General features: G+C 54.9%; 1 protein-coding gene across 8 annotated transcripts in view; it reads left to right on the top strand.

Moving 5' to 3' along the window:
* The window catches only part of SLC66A2 (solute carrier family 66 member 2), a 52,588-nt gene that overhangs the window by 9,097 nt on the left and 29,899 nt on the right, over positions 1-13,592 (top strand). For 6 of the 8 annotated variants that reach the window (XR_006195058.1, XM_042909607.1, XM_042909609.1 and 3 more), the window contains exon 4: positions 7,624-7,677. The exons of the other annotated variants lie outside the window; for them this stretch is intronic. Coding sequence is in view for 5 of the 6 variants with exons in the window: in XM_042909607.1 (XP_042765541.1) it covers positions 7,624-7,677 (54 nt within the window). In the remaining variant the exon portion in view is untranslated. The remainder of the gene's footprint in view (positions 1-7,623; positions 7,678-13,592) is intronic. 8 annotated transcript variants of the gene reach the window in all.

Here is a 13,592-nt window from a genome sequence, read left to right as displayed (position 1 = left end):
TGATGATTACGAGGGGATTTTGAATTGGGACAGGATCAGGTCACAGAAAGATGCTGTCTGAGGAGGCAGTTTTATCTCTGTGTGTGGCTTGTGCATGAGACATACCCTTCACTTGTACCATTTACCTGTGGCCGGGGTAGCGGGGATCTTCTCACACACCTTACTGAACATTCACCCAGAGTCATGCTGCTGTGGGGCCAGGTGGGTTGTCCCCTGGAGCGTGGGCAGGACGGGTTACATGCTCGGCCCGCGCTGCTCCGTGACTGTTTGTGGCTCAGCAAAGAGAAAATTCTTCTCGTTTTTGCCTTTTCCTTTGAAAAAGCTCTTTCTCAGCTGATGTTCTGTGTTTGAACACGCAGGAGGGTTAATGCCTTACTTCTGGTTTTCTTCTAGTTACTAAATTGAAGACAGCTCTCGCTTTGATTTTGTCTGAAATAGTGTGTGTTTATCTCCACTGTTGCTCAGAGAAACGTTTTTGCTAGTTTGTTTACTTTGGGGACTCCTGTGGACTCAAGGTCTTGCCCCTGAATTTTATTCCTGACGGTGATTTTCTTTCCGTTTGAGCGGACCCTTTCCCCCTGTAGCTTCTGTCTTTAGAGACGAAGGTGTGCTAATTTCAGTCTTTGTAGAAAATAGGTCAGCCTCCAGCTCTGACGGGTGGCCTGGACCGATTAGGGTCACGTCAGCTGTAGAGACCAGCACGGTGTGCTTCTGTTGTGTGTTTGTTCTTTCTCGTCTCTCCCTCTTGTGACCTGGGAAATCACACCGGAGGCGGGGCTGCTTGTATCGCTGGTCCTTCCTTGAGAGCGGGCGTGTCCGGCCCGGTCCCTTAAGAGGCGAGGGGCTGGGCCCTTTACTTGCTCTTACCTAGCAGTTTTCTCTGCTGGCACAGCTCCCGCCCGCTTCTGTCTGTGATCTGGGAACCCCACCTTTCGTGTGCGCAGGGTCTCAAGGCCGGCTGCAGAGCGCCGGTGTGGGGGGGCGTCAGTAATGGTCCTCCTGCCCCAGGGACAGAGGAGCGCCGGGAGCGGGCACGCGGTGCCCACAGTTGCTTGGTGTCCTGAGCCTCAGGGTTTGAATCATGAGCCTGGGTTTTGTGATCTTGTGTGAAATGGGGTGTAAGCTCGGATGAAGTAGGGTGCCAGATATCCTGCAGGTGTGCGAGCGTCTGGGCCCTGGACAGTCCTGGAGTTTAACATTTATGTGACCTTGCTGAAATACGGGAACGTAGGTACAGTGAGGGTGAGGCGGGGGCTGACCTTGTCAGCGGGAAGCCAGGCCTCTCCTCTCCTGTCCCGGGGGTTCATTCTGTCTTGACTTCCAGTGCTCTATGTAGATTCTTCCAAAAGCAGCATTTCTGTTCTGGTTAACTAGAATGGATTGGGTTAAGACTGTGAATCCCGGTTTCCAGGGATAGGGCTGCCATCTGAATTTTGGCAAGTAACCCTCTCTGTGATGAGCCAATTAATGGAGCCTGCTTCGTCCACACTTGGCAACCGTGGTGCCACCTCGCGGGGCACAGGGGCTGCAGGCAAGGTGAGTGTGAGGCCTCGGAGGCAGGGGGAGGTTGGCCTGGACTGTCTGGGTGGACCCAGTGTCCGCTGGGCCCGTGGAGTGGAAGAGGAGAGCCCGTCAGGGATGGACGTCAAGAGGATGTGGTTCTGGCTTTGGACGTGGGGGAAGGGCTAGGAGCCAAAAGCACAGCAGGCCTTTGAGCCTGGAACAGCCTTCATCTTCCAGCCAGCAGGGACATGGGGGCCTCAGCCTCCAGGATCCAAATTCTGCCAACAGGTTGGATGCACGGGAGGACCTGGGTTCTTGCCTGGAAGCTTCAGAAGGAATATGCCCTGACTTTAGCCCAGTGAGACCCATGTCAGACTTCTGGTCTCCCAAATAGTGAGGTGATACATCTGTGTTGTCGGCCGCCGAGTTTGGGGTAACCTGTTATGGCAGCTGTGAGGTCTGCAGCGTCTGGCGGGTGTCTGTTGGCGGGCGTTGGCAGCTGGCCAAAGGGCTGGCTGGAAATCCGCAGACGTACAGGTGGGCGGGGCTGCAGAGGCTTTGACCTTGCAGCGGGGAGCAGCTGTCTGCTGGTGACGGCCAGGACTGTGGGGGCAGTTGGCTTGCCCTGCCGGCCTCCGCTTTGCCGGGGCTCTGGTGGGGTACGGAGGACCAGGCCTCCTGACCCCTGGGCTCCCTGCTGGGCCCCAGACGGCCTCAGGGGGAGAATCTACCCTAAACTCCGCATCCTGGGATCGTATCCTGGGATCCGGGATACAGTGTTTGAGAGATCTTGAGATTCATACTTAATTGTTTTTTTTTTTTTTTTAATGTTTATTTATTTTTGAGACAGAGAGAGACAGAGCATGAGTGGGGGAGGGTCAGAGAGAGAGGGAGACACAGAATCTGAAACAGGCTCCAGGCTCTGAGTTGTCAGCACAGAGCCAGACGCGGGGCTCGAACTCACAGACCGGGAGATCTTGACCTGAGCCGAAGTTGGAAGCTCAACCGACTGAGCCACCCAGGCGCCCCTACTTAATTCTTGAATGGAATTGGGGTTACATATATTTGCATCTACCATGTGTAAGGTACACAGCACACTCATCAGGAAGCTTTTAAGAAACCTGTGGGTTTATTTCGTCTCCTCTGCCAGAAGTGGGAGGGTAGGGTTTGAAAACACCAACCAGTTCGGGCTGGAGAGCTCTGAGATCGCAGGAGCGGCTGCGCCCTGTGCCTTGCTGGGGAGGCCTGCGGTCCCCGTTTCCTGGAGGCTGTCAGTGGGGCGTTGCGGAGGGTGCTGGAGGCACACCGAGCAGGCACATTCAAGTAACTTACGAAGACACGTTCGACAGCCATATTTCAGGGTTTCCATAGGACAGTCTAAAAAATAAAAGCTTAAATGTTTTACAGCTGTCTGTTATAAAGGTTTTTAATTTTGAAGGTCATCAGTTCAGCTCAGAAGTTAAGGTTAAAGAGACAACTGAAATTAAAGGAGAAAAAGCTGGTTGCTTATCAAATTAACACGTGATCTGTTATCTGATTATGAAGAGCAGTACATGGTCATTGTCGACATTTTGGGGACGAGAGGAACGTGAAGTAAAAGCAAAGAGCTTTCCACCCGGCGTCCGGAGGTGACATCGGGGGTTCCTTCCGTGCCCTCGCTCATACCCGGGGGAGGTCAGACTGGGCTGTGGGTCCGAGGGGGCCGGGCCCACAGGCTTCAGGGGGAGATCTCCAGAAGCTGCTGTGGACTCTCCGTTGGCCGCACAGAGGGCGTGAGGTCCAAAGTGGTTTGCGTGTGCTGTGTGTTTCCTTTTCGTCCCTCGTGTTTTTTCGTGGAGAACCTGGAACACACATGGAGTCGGGGAGAGCGTGTCCGAGCCCCCCCCGCCCCCCGCAGTGATCACACCCGCCTCCAGCTGTTCTGAGACCCTGTTCACATTGCCTGCCTGCAGTTTTTGAAGCAAATTCCAGACATAGTCTGTATGTAGTTCATAACGGATCTCTAACAGATAAGGACTTGAAAAAGTATCCGTAATACCATTTTCACCCGTAAAAAAGTAATCCCTTAATTGTCAAAGACCCAGTATTTGTGTAAGTGTGCGGCTTCCTCCTCACTTCCCGATTCGGGGCTGGTTTCTGTCCGCGGGCCGCAGTCGAGGCGGCACGCCAAGGTCAGCTGCAGGTTCTCCCTGACGTCCCTTGTTCCTCGAAACGTGTCTGCTGTGTCTGCCCTGCACGTGGTGCCTGCTGTGCCCCAGCCCTCCGTCTGTGGCCTGAGCGGTACACGCGGGGAGTGTGGGGATGCGGAATTGAGACCCTGGCCCTGCCGCCAAGCCACGCCTGCGTGTGGACCAGACTCCCGCGGCTGCACGGAGGCGGCCCCGCCTGGCTTCTGCCACACCCCGTGGTGGTGCGTCGAGGCTTCCCGTCCCCGGGACGCCCTGTGAAACACGTTTTGAGAAGCCAATTGGATGCAGAGGTCTGGTCAGATCTAGGTCCGGCTCCTTTTTGCCGGACCGTTGTTTCTTCCACAAGGGGCACATCCCGTCACCTTGGCTGACTTTGGATGTGGGTGGTGGAGGGTGCCCCGTGCCTAAACCCATCAGTCGTGGGGCTGCAGAACACCGATGCCCCGTCAGCCTTCGCTCGGCTGTCAGCCACGGGGCTTCTCCGAAGAGGAACTTCCCTGGAAATGCTGTTGTAGCGGTGCAGTTATCCAGGGTGTGATTTATAAGTTAAAGGCAGGTAATTGCTTCCTTCTCTTTATCTGCCGGTTCTCAGAATTGGTCCCTCAGATCCTGCAGCTGTGTTCACGTTTGTTTTTCCACGCTTCCGAGTGTGTGGATGTGAACATACTTGATGTGTTCTCCTGATTGCCGTTGTTGTGTCCCTTCAAGGCCCCGTGGACCCACCCGTCTGCCAGCGGGAGCCTCTCCGGTCAGCTCTTGACTTTTCGGCAGAGACGAGCGGTCCCTCGGAGCCGTGTCCCTGGTGTGACAGGGTGCTCTGGGCGTGTCATCTTCTGTTCCTGCCCCAGACCTGGAGTCGGCCGTTTCTCCCAGGAGCGCTTGTGGCACTGGGCTGTGGCATGTGGAGACCACGGTCTGGCCCCTGGGACAGCTGTGGATTGGGGGTGGGTTTTGGCTTTTTCAGTGGGTGGAGCTGGGAGGTTCGTGGCAGACGAAATAGTTCAGGTGTGCGTGCTGACGCGTCCTGTGACCCTTCACCAAGCTCTTCGGTCGTGGCTCTGATCTTCCACGGGCCCGGAATGAAAGAGCCACTTGCTTTGTCCCTGCTCGCAGGGGTCTCGGTGAGGAGGCTCCTGGAACGCTGTTTTGTCGGGGGTCCCAGGATGACACGTTCTTACCGCCAGATGACGTGGCTCATCGGCTCTGGGAACGGTACCACCAGCGGCACACAGGGGCTCACTTGTTCCTTCTTCAAGAGAGAGAAATTGTCTGCGACTCAGTCACATTCACTCGACGTTTGCCCCAAGTCCGCTTCCAGAATGGAGTTGGCTGGGGAGGCGGGTGGGGGCATGGGGGCTGCTGCTCACAGAGACGGGGCTCTGTTGTGGGGGACGGAAGTGTTCTAAGACTGCGGTGGTGGTCGTACAGGTCCGAACATGCTAAAAACCACTTGATTGTACACGTTCAACGAGTGAATCCTTCATGATATGTGGTTATGTCTGCATTAAACTAAAAACTTGGGCGGGGAGGGTCACATTCCATTCTGACAATGAAAGCTGAGGATTCCCACTCCCACTCAGTACAATGTTTGTCTGTAAACCATTCTGTATTTTCGAGGGCTTATTGATGTCCTTGGACGTGAGGCTACAAATCCTGACCTGCCCTGTCCACAGCCACGACCCTGATGTAGGTCTTGTCTCTCCTTGCCCGGACCTCCGCCCGGTCCCCTGGTCTCTAGGGCATCGTGTGAGCCACCTGTGGCCATCACCCACCCCAACCCTCGCGCACTGCAGCGGCTCTCACGCTGTGACAAAGCCCAGAAGCCCCTGGGAGCAGTCGATGGTCTGGCCTCTGGTCAGCTCACCGGCCCTCCCTCCTGCTGTCCCGTGGCATCCAGGACGACCACTTCTCCTGTCTGAGCTCGTCCCAGACTTCTGTCCCGTCAGGTTCTGTTCCAGTCTCTGTGGCTGCTCCACAAGTAACCCCAGGCTTGGTGATTTGCAAGGACACAGCGATGCTCACGAGTCTGGCTGGACAGCAACAGTATGGCTGGCCATTTGCCGGGGCCCTGCCTCCCTTCCTCTTTCTGTGTCTTTCACCCTCTAGGTCCCTCCCTTTCTCTCAGTTGCTCCCGTGTTGGGGGCCTGCTGGGAGATCTTCACGTGGCCTTCTCGTGTGGCCTAAGCTTCCTAGCTTCCCCGTGGCATGGCCACCAGGTCGCAAGGGGAGCGTGAGAGGGAACCAGGTGGAAGCCGTGTCTGTGCTCTGGTCTTGGGGAGCATGCGTCGCTTCTGCAGAATGGAGTGGTCACAGGCCCCCCGTAATCAAGGGGCGAGGACATGCACGCCGCCTCCGATGGGAACGATGTGGACATGTTGCTGAGGCTGTTTCTGGACCTCGGTGCCTGGAGTGGGTGTTCACAGATGCCTGAAAGTATGTGATTGTGGACGATGCCCCCTGGTCTCTCAGCCTCGGGACTGGCCCTCCTCCCGTCTGTCCTGCGCAAAGATGATTCTCTAAGGTGTAGGCCTGATCTCACTACTTTCTAGCCGAGAAGATTTAGGTGGCTTGACTCTGTCCTCCGGAAAGTCTGACACAGGGCAGACTTCCCACCCTGACCCACACCCCCTACCAGCTGCTGCCTTTCCTTCCCCCATCATTGTGACCCGAGAGGCCCCCGGCCACACTCTCCCGCTCCGGGCCTCCACCCTGGCCTTGCCCTGCTGCCTGGCATGTTTCCAGCTTGTGTGCCGGGCACGATCAGGCCCGAGGCGAGAGGGGAGACGGCATGGGTGTGTCTGAACTGCACCGGAGCCACGGTGAGCAGTCCCTCCCGTGTCCCCTTCCTTCCCTCCCCTTCCACTTTGGGACCCTGATCTTTAGAGGAAGTGTCGGTGAGCAGTAAACTTGGCCTCAATGAAGAAACAGATGCAGGAAGCTGAGGAAGTCCGGCTGAGCCTGGCTATTCAGAGCCCAGCGGTTCCCGGAGGTGGTGCTGCTGGGTCAAGAAACCCTCAGGTGGGAGGGGCAGCGACTCCTGGTCTGCAGGGTCTGTGGGCATGTGCCGTCCCCAAGCCCACATAGCCAGTCTGGCATTTTCTTTTAGCCATTTACTTGCAAAATGTCCATTTGTAGGCGGAGCCTGCCTTGCCTGGGGCGGATGACACACACCTGCCCCCCGTTCTGTGGCCAGGTCCAGTGCCTGCCTGAGTCTCACTCTTCCCACCGTGGAGGGACTCTGGCCGAGTCTTCGAGGGCCGCGGGCTGCGTCCTGGGCAGTGCGGAGCCGGGGGGACTCGGGTGGGGCTGGGCTCCCTCCGAACGGAGGCCTCGCGTGCTTGTCTTGGGTGCTGCGGCGGGGCTCAGGGAGCGGTCAGGGTACCGCGGTACCCCCGATGTAACGGGCCGTCGCCTCTGAGCCGCACGCTTGACCAGTTCACATGCTGCACTAGCTCCCTGTTCCCAGAGGGCATTTTGTTGAGTGTCCTCTGAAAACGGCTTTATCAGGCAGCCTTCTGAAGAGCTTTGACCTGGGACAGCTGTCTTGCAGTCAGAGCTTGTGTGCGGACGAGCTTTTAGGGGAAATGGGGGTACTGCCTGCTGTCTCTGTCAGCAGAGCAGGCAAGCCGTGGGCTTTATGCCATCTCTGACCTTAGAAATTCAGTGAAAATGTGGTGACTTTTCGTTTTGGCCCAAGATTTCCTCCTCCTTCCCCAGGGACTTACATTGGAAGAGGGTAGGTTTGGAGGAAAATCATTCAGAAAGTAAACTTCCTCAAACTCAGACACCAAGATCTTGTCCTTCTTTTCCGGTGTTTCTTAAAAAAGGAAATGCAAAATGGACTGGGAGACACAGCCGCTTGCCCATGTTAAAATCGGTCTGTTTTTCTTTTCTCTTCCTCCTTTCTGTTTTTCTCTCTTTTTAAATGTAGCTGCGGATACCCAGGATGAAGCAATCAAGCCCCCGCCCCGGCGGTCATATCTGGGTACGTACCACACCGCACGAGGCTGCCCGCCCGCTGGAGCCCCTGCTTCGTTCATTCTGTGCGGCTCTGTCCCCGCTCAGCCCCCACGGCCATGCTTGCCCCGCGCGTGCGCCTCATGGTACCAGTGCGCCCACGTCCCCAGCAAACTAACCAACACATAGCCTGCTACTGTTAAGCATGAACCAGTTCGTAGAAACCTGCCCATTGTGTGAGTGTGAGAGAAAGAGGAAGGAAGGGTAGGAGAGAGGCGGGGACAAGGAGGTGCTCGGAGTTCAGGTTTCCGAACGCTTTTAAGTCTTCTTTTTGCTGCCGTGGCGAACGGAATTGTTTTCTTGATTTCATTTCGCATTGCATGTGGCTATCTCCTAGAAATAAAATAGATTTTCATACGTCGATCTCGTTTCCTGCAGCTTCGTGCGTCTCGTTTATTGGTGCTGTTAGCTTTTTAGTGGATTCTTTAGGACTTCTGTATGTAAGATTGCATCATCCGCAAATAGAGATATGCTTACTTGTTCCTTCCCAGTCTGGATACTTTTTCTTTTTCTTGCCTAATTACCCTAGAGTCCGAAATGGCTACAACGGTGAGCCTGGCCAAGCTGGTCTTGCTCCCGAGTTGAGTGAGACGGCATCCCTTCGCCACTACGTGTGATGTCAGCCGTGGGTTCTCACAGATGCCTCAGATTAGCGGAAGCAAGAACCTTTCTGTTCTGAGTTTGTTGTTTGTTTGTTGTAGTCCTGAAACAACGTTGAAGTTTGTCTACTGCTTTTCTGTGTCTGTTGAGATGGTCATGTGTTTTTTGTCCTTTATTCTACATTGACTGATTTTTGTATGTTGAACCAACATTGCATTCTTGGTATACGTCCCACCTGACCATGATGTGTAACCCTTTTTATAAGATGCTGGATTCTGTTTGCTAGTATTGTGTTAAAGATTTTTGTGTCCATGTTCACAAGAGATATTGGTGTGCGTGTGTGTGTGTGTGTGTGTGTGTGTGTGTGATGACTGTGGTTTTAATATCAGGACAGTACTGGCCTTGTAAGGCAGGTTGGGGATGGGAAGTGTTCCCTCCTCTTCCATTTTCAGTTGTGAAAAATTGGTATCAATTCTTTATTAATTAAAATTTTTTGAGGTGTAATCGATATATGACATCACTTTCAGGTGTACGTTATTGGACGTTCGTATGTACTGTATATGTGGTGAAGTACGTTGTGAAATGCGTGTGTTGTACATAGTCTAGTTGACGTCAGTCATCCGACATGGTTACAAGATATTTTCTTCTTAGGATGAGGACTTTTAAGATCTACTCTCACTAAGCCACTTTCAAATGTGCAACACAGTATTGTTGTTTTTTTTAATGTTTATTTATTTTTGAGACAGAGAGAGACAGAGCATGAACGGGGGAGGGTCAGAGAGAGGGAGACACAGAATCTGAAACAGGATCCAGGCTCTGAGCTGTCAGCACAGAGCCCGACGTGGGGCTCGAACTCACGGTCCGCGAGATCACGACCTGAACCGAAGTCGGATGCTTAACCGACTGAGCCACCCAGGCGCCCCCACAGTATTGTTAACTGTAGGCACCATCCTGTAAATTACATCCCCATGGCGTACTTATTTTGTAACTGGAAGCTTGTACCTTTTGACCACCTTCGCCCATTTTACCCATCCTGAATCCCCCACCTCTGGCAACCACCAATCTGTTTTCTGCGTCCACGGGCTTATTGTGGCTTTGTTTTTGTTGTTGTTGTTGTTGTCAGATTTCCACATATAAATAAGCTCATATGGTATTTTTGTCTTTTTCTGTCTGACTTATTTCACTGACAGTGCCCTCAAGGTCCATCCTTGTTGCCAATGGCAGAACGTCCTTCTTTTTTCTGGCCGAACAATATTCCACTGTACATATTTACATCACATCTTCTTAACCGACTGAGCCACCCAGGCGCCCCCACACCACATCTTCTTTATCCATTCACCTGTTGGTAGACACTTGGGCTGCACCCACATCTAGGCTACTGTAAATAATGCTGCTGTAAACACAGGGGTGCACACATCGTTTTGAATTATTGTTCTTGTTTTCTTTGGATAAATACCTAGTAGTGGAATTGCTGGGTCATGTGGAGTTCTAGTTTTAATTTTTTTAAGTTTATTTATTTATTTGGTGGGGGGGGGCATGCAGAGAGACAGAGAGAGACAGAGAGAGAGAGAGAGAGAGAGAGAGAATCCCAAGAAGGTTCCTCACTGTCAGCACAGAGCCCGACATGGGGCTGAATCCCATGAACTGTGAGATCATGACCTGAGCTGAAATCAAGAGTTGGACGCTCAACTGACCTAGCTACCCAGGCACCCCTGCCCTCCTTTATCCTTTATGATTGATTTCCTTTAGTTCTTTGAACATATTCATAATAACCGTTTTGAAGTCATTTCTGCTAAGTCTGGTAGCTGTTCCCTTTCAAAAGCAATTTTGTTTCTTATTTTATTTTTATTTTTCTTCTGTGTGCGGGCCACTTTCCCATTTCTTTGCATTTCTCAATATTTTGCTGAAAACTGTATTGCAAAATACTGTAGCAACTCTAGTCACTGATCCCTGACCCTGGCTGCGGGGAGGCTTGTTTGCTTATTTGTTTAGTGACCTGGCTGGATGAGCGCTGTCTCTGCACCTCTCCTCCCCCAGGTGAGGCTGTGGTTGGTTGAGGTACTTGGTCCCCTCCAAGCCCCTGGGTGATCTGCCTCCACTGCCGTCACACTCACCTGTTAGCCTCCTCTAATGGCTAGCTGATTGCTCTGTTGGTTTTGATAACACGCCGGGGCGTGCACAGGTCTGGTCCAGTTGAGGCCAGGCAGGGGGCCAGGGGGTGTCTTGAGGGCAGTCTTCGAGAACTGCTGTGTCCCCAGGACGACTCTCCTTGGCTGTTTGTGTCTGGTAAACGTCGACCGGGTCTCTGTTTCCCTTGTTGCCATAGTGGAGCTTCCAGCTTCCTGTAATTGCTCAGGTACCAGATTCCTCACTGTTCTGTCAGCGCCCTTAGGCTTGAACTTGTTCATACTGTGTTCTAAGCAGAGGTTGTCCCTTTCGGGAGAGCTGCAGAACTGGCTGTTCTCACACCCCCCACTTCCGGGACAGAACCTCTGAACCCCTACTCTGGCACCCGTGCTGGGGCGGCGTGCTGCTCCTCCCACCGTGGGACCCGTAAACCCCGTGAGCTGGGTCAGGACGGTGCTCTCTGCTGGCTGTGCCCGGTGTGGAGTGTCTGTCCCGGTGGGCAGGGAGCCCTGACTTGTCTGCCCTTCTTGCCAGGAGGAGAGCGGGAGCCCAGCCAGAGGTGAGAAGTGTCTGTGCCCGCACTGGGAGCTCTGGCCGCCCCACCCGGGGCGGAGCTTTTGTCACGCGGGGTCATGTCTCAAACCCTCTTTTCTTAAGTAGATGTTTCTTCGTTGCTGTATGGCCATAGGACACTTTCCAGAGATTGTCAATGGTGGTGTTTTAGAGTTCACAGCGGTTCTCTTATTCTGCCGGGGAGAGCGTCTGCAGAGACCCTCACGTCGCCACTCTGTCCCATTCACTGGGTTACCCGACCGGAGCCCTGGCAGCCGGGGTTACACGGGATGTTTCGGGCCAGGAGAGCACGGTCTGTTTTTATTTGGAGCTTCCCTGAAGGCTGGACTCGGGGCCTGGCCGCTTCTTGGTTGGTTTCGTGTTCATGTGAATAGGACATGTCCTCCGTTAAGTTTTTAGAGGTAGCCTTCAGACTGTCATTGTAAGTGAGGGTGCTGTTTTGACTTGGGGTAAAACTACGTCCCCGTCCCTCTGTGTCAAGGCCTCCCTTGCTCTTTCTGCCGAGTCCAGGGTGCTTGTGTGGAGAGTCACTGCCCAAGCACTTGTCTGCGGGGCTGTTGGCCGGGGTGACCGGCCTCCTGCTGGACTGTTGGTGCAGGGCACGGGGCCTCAGCCTGTGGCCTCTTGTCCAGTGTAGGATGCCCACTAACCAGAAATTAGCAGCAAAAGAAAGAGCCAGAAATGCAGTAGGATAAAAGGAAAAGGCTGCTGCAGTTGAGGGATGCCAGAAAGGCCAGCCCGTCACAGAGCCCAAGACGGGCTCGCCTCTGCTGGGGGGTTAGCCACGAGGACGTGATGGGCTTCCTCTCTGAGAGCATTTTTCAGTGAGGGCCAGTGCTCCGGCTCACTGCTCAGTCGTGCTCAGCTCCCTCGGGTGGGTTGGGGCATCTGGATCCCTGGATCTGTGTCTCACGGCAGCGGCCCGCTGGTCCCCTGGCCCGCCCGCTGGTCCCCTGGCCCGCCTGGTGCGGGTGGGTGTGGGCGGATGGGGCAAAGGTGGCTCAGTACAGTGAACTCCGGCTCTGAAGGCTGACGAGGGCGTTTGCAGTCCTACAGCCAGATGGCGCTGTTGTCTTTGCTAACCCTGTTTCCCTGTCCAGGCAGAGTGGTTGCAAGCCACCTCCTCCCCCGCCCTGTGGCTTCCCTCCCGCACAGCAGGAGCCCCACAGGCCCCTGTCCTGAGCTTTCTCTGGTGGCCCCACAGGCGCCACATGCCCCCCCTCCCCCCCAGAGCCTGGCGTCCCCCTATTCCTTGTTGGAGTGTGAGCTCGGGGACGTGGGGTCGTAGGTCAGGGCTGTGTCCCTGTGTCCCTGGATTGAGCGGGCACTCGGCAGGGTCACAGAGACAAGCACAGGTGCTTGGGCAGGGGCGGGGGACGGGGAGCTTCCAGGAGAGCAGTGTGGTGAGAGCTGAGTGTCACTTTGACCCGGGGTGGTTTTGTTTTCACGGAGAGTTGATTTTTAAATATTTAAAAATTTTTCGAGAGACCATAGAGTTAAGGTGGGAATCCGGTAGTGTTTTTTCGAGCTGTTGGAGAACAAGTTGCTGACTCGGTGTTTGGTGACACCCACGTCCTCCAGTGTTCCCTCTGGAAGGCAGGACCTGTGCCTCCACGGCCACAGCGCGGCCTGGTCCCACGAGCCTGGCGCCTGCGGCCTCACCACGCCAGAGCTGCCCTCGCCGTTGGCCGTCCGCTCCCAGGGCTCAGTTCCGGACCTTTGTCCTGGGGGTCCTGGGGCAGCTTGGCTGAAGGTCCCCCGTGCTTCCAGTGCTGGGGGCCACACGGCGCTGTTCCACCGGCCCCCACGCCTCTGCGGGTGGTTTGTACCTGTTGGGGGACACTTTGAAAGGATGTAAAGAGCCCATTCCCCCTCAGTCTTTCATCCTGTTCCCGTGTGTGATGGCCACGACAGGGACGCATGGCCTTGTGCCTCATTCACTGACCAAACCCCGTGTCTGGTTGGCCTGCTGCTGCGTCCCCACGTCCCGTCACCTCAGGGTGCCGCGGGTGTGTCCGGCGATCTGGACTCTGCCAGTGGGGAGCCGGCCGGGAGGGGGCGCTGAGGGAGCGGGACCTGAGTGCAGGGAGAGGCCTGGGCTGGCCCCCGAGCCCCACCAATTTCTGTTCTCTTCCTCAGAAACTGCTGATGGGCAGGTCCCCTGCTGGGCTCGGTGGGGGGGGGGGGGTTGGTGAGCTTTTAATCTCAGGAAGCAGCACAGCACGACTGCCATTGGATGAAGCTACGAGGGGTGAAGGCCACCTGCCACCTGGGAAGTGGCCCCTGGCCGCGAGGGGATTTTGTTTGGTAGACTTTGTTTTTAAAGGTAGCTGATTTTCAGTGCTCAGTAGGTGCCAGACGCTGTTTTAAGTCTTTTACCGGAAATCGGTCATTTAATTTTCATGCTGGCCTGTGCACAGTGTGCTGTGATTCCCCCATTTTACAGGCACAGAGAGGTTGGATCACTAGCCAGGAAGGCACACAGCAGTCAGAGGCCGGCTGGGGCCCCAGAGCCATGTTCACAGCAGGACCACGCGTCCCCCCATCTTCGCTGGCAGCCTTGTGTGTGTTTGCTCCTGGATC

Source organism: Panthera leo, chromosome D3 (assembly GCF_018350215.1).
Source record: "Panthera leo isolate Ple1 chromosome D3, P.leo_Ple1_pat1.1, whole genome shotgun sequence".
Taxonomy (NCBI): Eukaryota; Metazoa; Chordata; class Mammalia; order Carnivora; family Felidae; genus Panthera; species Panthera leo.
This window is presented reverse-complemented; position numbering and strand designations above follow the sequence as displayed.